Source organism: Musa acuminata, chromosome BXJ3-4 (assembly GCF_036884655.1).
Source record: "Musa acuminata AAA Group cultivar baxijiao chromosome BXJ3-4, Cavendish_Baxijiao_AAA, whole genome shotgun sequence".
Lineage (NCBI taxonomy): Eukaryota > Viridiplantae > Streptophyta > Magnoliopsida > Zingiberales > Musaceae > Musa > Musa acuminata.
In genome coordinates this window covers 29,064,513-29,072,213 of record NC_088352.1, presented here as the reverse complement: position 1 = coordinate 29,072,213, position 7,701 = coordinate 29,064,513, and the positions used below count along the sequence as shown (strand labels likewise).

At 34.5% G+C, this 7,701-nt stretch overlaps 1 protein-coding gene across 1 annotated transcript; it reads right to left on the bottom strand.

Moving 5' to 3' along the window:
* Positions 1-4,861: 4,861 nt before the first annotated feature.
* Positions 4,862-5,783, bottom strand: LOC103981814 (photosystem I reaction center subunit II, chloroplastic-like). The gene has a single exon (XM_009398557.3). It carries the CDS (start codon positions 5,766-5,768, stop codon positions 4,989-4,991), a length of 780 nt encoding a protein of 259 aa, XP_009396832.2. The 5' UTR covers positions 5,769-5,783; the 3' UTR covers positions 4,862-4,988.
* Positions 5,784-7,701: the final 1,918 nt, after the last annotated feature.

Genomic DNA, 7,701 nt, shown 5'->3' with positions numbered 1-7,701 from the left:
AGAAATAGGAAAGTAAATCTAGTTCTCTTGCATATCAACATCGCTATAACTTTTGGATCCGACGATGATACACCCACCGATCAAATAAAAGCTTTCTAAATAACATCGAAAAGTATGTATCATAAATTTAATTTATTGTTATTTAATTTCAGATTTTAATATTAAGATTTTTCACATAACAAAAATATTAGGATGATTTTTATGCTCTAACACGTCAACATTCGCGGAAGAACTTCGTTACCGAAAACATTAATGAGATGAAGCCTTATTAAGTGGAATATATGCACAATGCTCATACGTAATTCATTGCAATGGTGATCATTAATTTTGACTAGGGTATTGCAGTGTCGAACTTTACCCATGACACTATGGATTGGTGAAGATTCTTCTCACGTATTGGGTGTGAGGGGATGATCATACTAAGCACATAAATCTCTTTTAATTATATTTTCTTTGACCTAACATAATAGTACAAACCACTTTCACTGAAGACAATCATGCAATGGAATGTAATGGGTTGTCACAGTGGCAAGTGTCTTTTGTGACTGTGGCCAAACATAGTGAACAACATCTGACTCTGAATTGCTTGTTTGACCTACGAGTTGATCTATTGTATAACAGTCCGATTGAGTGAATAAACAGGAGATTAATCAAGCTGAACATGAACATAAATTTATTCTTCTTTAAAAATTTGCATGAATGTAAAGCACGAACTGAATTTGAGTTTGATAATTTATTCTTCTTTTAAAACAGGAGAGTAATTCTTGTCAACTTTGAATTATTGGCAACAATTTAGTCGTATTGTTTCACGGTGACTATTATTTTAGTACTATATTTGTTACAATACAAAGAAAAATGCTGTTAGTCTTATACGTTCTGATGGAGACGTAAAACCACATGACCTTTATTTTAAGAGTACATTATAATGTGCTTTTTAAGGTGGATAGGAACGTGTATACTAACCAGGAATATGTTTCTTTGGGTAGATAGTGAAGTTGGGAATTTTGTCAGTTATTGGAATCCTATAATATATACTATTACGTGGTCTATATGTTTAATATTGATTTCAATAATATTACTGTCATTATGGTGATATGATATGAAGTTATATGATAGGTAATGACCAAATAATATTATTTTTATTAGTCACAAGAGAGGAGGTTGCCAAAATTGCTTTAAATTACTTTCATGGTGGATGAAAATGTTGAGAATAAATGCATTAAGTATGACACTAAATATTTCATTAATTAGAATGAATTGAGATCCCTTGGCTAGCTACTCTTTAAGTCTATTACTATCTATTAAGGTATATGCATCTTTGAATTCTCTTAAAGAATAGACTCGAAGACACCAATTGTTTATAAGTGCAACAATTCAAGGAGTCTGATATGTTTTTTCGAACACATTTTCTTAAACAATCATAGCTGGATATATATTCAATACATTGATTCTTTTGCTAACATTGGTGATAATGCTGTTCAAAACATAAAGTAAAAAAATTTGAGATATTTCTTTGATAGAATTGATCTATTTGATTCAATCGCGAATTTTAGTTTAATCGGTATCCTATAAAGTTCTCTTATTCTTTTTCTATAATTGGTTTATAATGTTTATGCTTTTCTCTTTTTATACATGTTATATAAGGTAATTCTGAGAACTATCGAGTAGGCTTGAGGCATATAAAATAAAAAGATTTTGTTATGTGATATTGATAGATGATGCTTTGATTAACGAGATAATCTTTTGGGGTTTATCTTATTTGTTTCTTGTTAATATGACTTGTAATTGATGAGTCCTTTTAAAAATTAAAGTGGCACTATTAAAAAATTTATGTGTCTTGTTATAACATGTATGTGCTATTTCGGTTATTTCCTATATCATCCATCAACATGAGGATTTATTGATGGGCTTATTATGAGATGTCATATAAATTTTCAATATTTGTAACGTAGGAGTAGACACAACGTCAGTATTGGTTGATTGATGGCGACATCTATTATAAAGTAAACACTTCATATGACTACAAAAGGTAAAAGACATTAAGTAAGATTGTACTAAATTTGCAAAGGATGAGCATTTGGTCCTACAAGGAGATAATAATATTTTATTAGTTAATTGAAATAAGATGATAATTTAAATTTTTATTTTTATTATAGCCATATGTGTATGGAAAATCATTATAGGTCTTATTAATTAAAGTATTAAAGTTTGATATAAATTCTGTACACAATGCATTAATATGTATTTGTTTCATAGCATAAAGTTGATTTTTTTTTTTTTAGTTTTACAGTTTTTCCTTATGCTCTTGTTAGTGATGTTCTTATTTTAAATAATGAAAATTTTTAAGCTACAAAGAAGGTCATAAGGTATTTGCAATGAATCAAATACTATATGCCGAGGTATAGACATTAAGGATTAACTTGAGATAATCGAATATTTAGATTCAAATTTTGATGGATGTGTGGATACTAATAAATCTACTTCTAATTATATATTTTTATTAGTTGGAGTTGTAATGTCATGGAAAAGCAGCAAGCGAATCGAGTTGAATTTATTAGCTGTTATAGAAGTACTGTACGTGTATTATGATTGTGGAACTTCATATTGTCTATAAAGATCTATTATGATAACTTGATCGTTATATTTCTTGAGAGTGTAAGTCATAACAATCATATCAGTATAAAATATTTTACTATTAGTGATCACATAAAGAAGAATAAAATAAATATTAAACATATTAGCACTAAACTAATGATTATGGATCCTATGACCAAATGATTACCGACAATACATTATAAGGGTACGGGATTATTAGTTCATTTAGTATTTGTTGTGATATATTATTTATATATTTTATGCACATAAAATATGCATAAATATACTTTGTTGGACTTTAACTGACCAACGGTTATTCATAAAATAATTAACTCAAAAAGTACTTGTTTAGTGGATATTATATATTATAATACATGGAAGAAAGTTTTCTAGGTAAAAATATTAAGAATCAAAAATAAATATGGTATTAAATATTTCATGAATTACAATAATCAAGGTTCCTTGTCTAGCTTATATGTAGGTAGGTCTATAGTCATCCATCCAGTCTGGTGTTCATTGAAAGGTTTGATCTTGGACAATCATTGTTAGAAGTCGCGTGTTTGTTTGTTCAAAGGATTTATCTTGGACAAAAAGCTAGAGGTGATTTTATGTTCAGCTACATGGCGTCTCTTGATAGCTATCGCTGGATTTGATAGTTCTGCTGCACTCTGCAGCTCGCACAGTAAAGAGAGAGGGACGGCAACATCAATAATGTGCCCATGGATTTGTTGGGTATACAAAAGCAGAGGAAGGAGTAATACATCGAACAATTCGTGTGCAAGTTCGGACTTTTCCAGGGCGGCTTCCCTGTTGTTGATCCCAATTCTCCTCTTTGCTCCATCCAATTCACTCCATCAAACAATTAGTTGAATATTCTAATCAAAGGTAGAATCCACAATCAATCCACAATGGATCGGATAGGAATGCACACACGTTGTTGGAAAGCAAACAGGTCCACCAAGCCTTTGTCCTCCTTCGACTCACCAGTCTCTTCCAGCCACTGATTCGTCAAGCAAAGAATGATCTTGTAGGACTATCCAACCTCGCCCCGCTATGACCATGACTTGCACAAGGGTCGATATGCCAATGTGGCAACTCCTTCTTGGATGACGCCAAGTAGCCGTGCAATGATGGCCCCAGTGAAGAAAAGAACAGGGGAGGCAACAAGAAATAAAAGTAGGATACGCATCCTTACGGTGACTGATGTAAGACACAGATCAGTCACTGACGACAGCCTCAAGCAACAAGTTTTGGATTTTGCTCGGTGGATATCTTATGAGCTAACTTGAATAGTAATGATTATTACTTATGTTAATGGTCTTTCAAAGACAAAATGGCAAATGATAAAGACCCAAATTACTCTCCATCGTAACAAATATTGATTTTTTTTAGAAAACAAAAACTAATAATTACTCGAGTCTGGTTTCATACTAGAGCAAGTCATTGGTGGCAAAATACCACCTTCCTCCAGATGGAAGAGGTCTTAACCTGATGACTGTAAAAGTAGGATTCATTTTTGTGTAGCTAGAGATGCCATCATGAGGTGGCTATAATGCTTATAAGATGGAAGGTTTGAGGGGCTATGTTTGAGGATATTTCATGAAGCCAAGAATTAAGTGACAAAAAATTAATGAGTGGAAAATTTATGTGAAGGTTGCTTTTGATTAGGGATCAGAAATCACGAACAAAGTCACGTTTAATAAAGATGTGTGTTGGAGAGTCAGAGTATCGTTTGCAGACATGACAGGAATCAATTTGGGAGTGAAAATTTTTTAAAAGGTAAGGTAATCTGGAGAGTTCTTTTTAGGCTTAGAGTTTTCTAAAAATATATATATTAAAAATTAAAATAATAGTTATAAAATAAAAATGCTCTACTTTATGTTTTTTTTATAGATTTGATACTATCAAAATCAAACAGGTACAGTATCAACCTAATGGTGACAAGAAATAAGGATCTCGATTGGTTTTAAATCAACATCCAATTCAAATAATTAAATTCTTATTTAACATATAATAATTCGTAATGGGAATAAATTATGACTAAATGTAGAAATTACAGAAGATTATGTTGTTACAATAATAAGCACACTGATATGAATGGTATTAAAAACCCCAAAAGATTCGTCCAAGTGATTGGTGTTGTCAAGTGACTTAATTATCAGGGAGTTATAATAGGAAAGATTGAATGGTTGTCTTACCCTAATGATATTAATTCTTTTATGTAGTTTCCAGAATCAAAATCACATGACAGAAGTCAATCCCAAGAGAAAGAAAGCACAGCAAGTACACACAGTCTGCATGAGAAACAATACAAGTTTACCAGATGTGGAGAGGAAGAACAGATTACAAAAGGGCAACAAAATACAACATATGATGTCTACTGATCCATGTGATCACAGATCGTAAACTTGCTTGCCGGTGAACTTGACCTCGATGGGGCTGACGTTCTTCCCGATGGATCTCATGTTCTGGCCGACGCCCTGCCGGCCGGGGTTCACCTTCTCCGGGTACACCCCGTCCTTGGGGTGGAGGTACTGCACCTCGCCGTTGGGGAACACCCGGTAGAACTGGTACTTGATCTTGTACTTGGACCGCAGCCGGGTGCCGAGCGCCAGACACTGTTCCTTGCGCGCCAGCTTCAGCAGGTTGGGCCCCTGCCGCATGATGGCAGCGCCGCCGGTGGGCATCTCGAACACTTGCTCCTTGGGGGAGTCCCAGGTGATGACGTAGAACTCCTCCACCTGCGCCTTGCGGAGGAGCCCCCCGGTGCTGCCGCCGAAGATGGGGGAGGGGGTGTTGGGGTCCAGCTGAGGCGGGGTGAAGCCGGCGGGGGCCTCAGGAGCGGCCTCGGTCTTCTCCTCCGTGGCCGACACCCTAAAGCTGGCGCCGCGAAGCGACATCGCCCCGGCGGTGAGCGGGGTATGCTTCCACGGGAGGAGGGAGCGGGGGGCGGAGGGCTTGGAGGACGGGAGGGCGGCGGGAGGGGTGAAGAGGGAGGCTTGGGGCGACGTGGCCATGGAAGTGGTGATGAAGCTAGAGACCGTGGTGGTGGCAACGGAGATAGCAGGTGGCGGAGGGTGAGGGGAGAAGCTATTTGTGGAGGAGATGAAGGATCGGAATCGGATATGGTGGGATGAGTTGGACCAATGGGAAGGGGTGATTTTGATAGGCATTGTTACACACACCACTTGTGAGCAAGCATGGAGATATCGTTTCTTTTTGTTTGCTTTGCGTTCAAATCTATTTTGGTTCTCCGGATATTGCCGATCTCTCATGAAAACAAACCCATGGACTGAGGAAGAACTCCTCTTATTGGCTAGTATAAATCAGAGATCCAGTGGCAAATTTCCACCTCAATATTGGATATATACCGTTTCAATGGGTTCCATATGTAGTCTATCTAATGGTATAATGTTTATACACACAAAGATTGATATGAACTATTTTATAATGCAACGTAACATACTTGAAAATCTTAATGTTAAGGTGGTGCATGTTAAGAAATAATTTAATACTATTTAAAATTAGAATGATGAGTTTGTTTAAGGTTTTGAGTAATCTTAATATGAGTGCAGAGGGTTCTAAAGATTTTGCATTTAATTTTTTAAATTATTTTTTAAAAAAATTTGCTTAGTTTTTGGTTTCTTTTTTTATTTTAAATGTATGACGATAATGGAGAATGGGATTTAGAGGGAGGGAAACATTGGTTGTTACAAGTAGACTTCTTTTTTTTTTTGGATATAACTCATATTCTCTTTATCTATATAGATAGTGTAATTCTCTCAAAACGTGCAGGAACTTCATCTTATAAAAATTATATTTCATGTTAAGTGTATTTTTGTCTATTTATTCAATATCAATCGCCTTTAAGTTGATATTGTTAAAACCAAATATGATTTGATAAATCCTTTGATCATTCACTATTCTTCAAACCTAAGCTAGAGTTGGTATTTCTTTTTTCCATTCTTTTAAGTTTTATGATATGATTTTATTAAATTTATGAGTAATGGTTCATTTGTTAATATTCTCTTTGAGAATTGAGTATCTGACATCCTCTTAGCTTAGAAGCAACCTTTTTGAGTATTAAGCATTTAATCTGGTTTTACCCTTATTAACAATCTTCAATGGGATAGTGACAAGCTTGACTCATTATTTGGTAATCCCTTAATCCAAGAAATTTATAACATTGACCTACCTATCGAATCCTTGATGATTTCTGATTGTGGAAAATGATGGAATCCCTATTAAATTTGCTTACTCGTTTACTCTCCATTCCAAGTTAGCCATTGAGTTTGCAGGCCAATGACAACGCATGTGGAAAATCCTAATTGTGTCTTGAATTAAATTATCTGAAAATTTTTACATTGTCGCCTCTCTTTGTCTAATAGGCTTGCTGGAGAACTAATGACATTCTTCTCTATCTATATTATGGTGTTCATCTTGAATCTTTTTTCACTATTTCTTTTTTTACTGGTTTTTTCCTAGAATCTGATAACTTATTTAGGATAATATTTGCTTTCGATTCTCATTTTTTGATGAACGGATTTTCTGATTGTTGGTTTGAGGAAGGTAATTGTCTTCAAAGATTCTCTGGTGATAAACTAATTGCCATGATGGATTTGGAGGACTAGAAATGATGTCTTACATAATCACTTTTTTACTTCTCCTGTCTGCATTTTGCATTGACTATTTTATTCAATTCTAGATTATGATGTTGATGTTGATGTTGCTCATTCCTCTAAAAATACTCTAATTGAATCACTTCCAAAATATATCAAATGATTAAAACAAGAATTATAAATTAAACTATGATGGTTCAGTAAAATACCAAGATGATGGTCTAGGATTTATTCTCGGAGATGATATCGATAATCATTTATTTGTTGGTTGTAGGTGGCTTGACAGGAAAAGTATCCCTTTTTGTGAAACTGCAGCTATCAACTATTGAATCTAACTATAAAAGCTTAATCCTAAAGCTTAGTCCTCATTCTAAAAGAGAGTTAGCAGCTCCTTGATATATTTTGAACATTGTCAATGATATCTAATATTTTAAAAAATTTTGATTTCTCTCATGCATATAGAGAGGGGAATAAGGTGATCAATTGG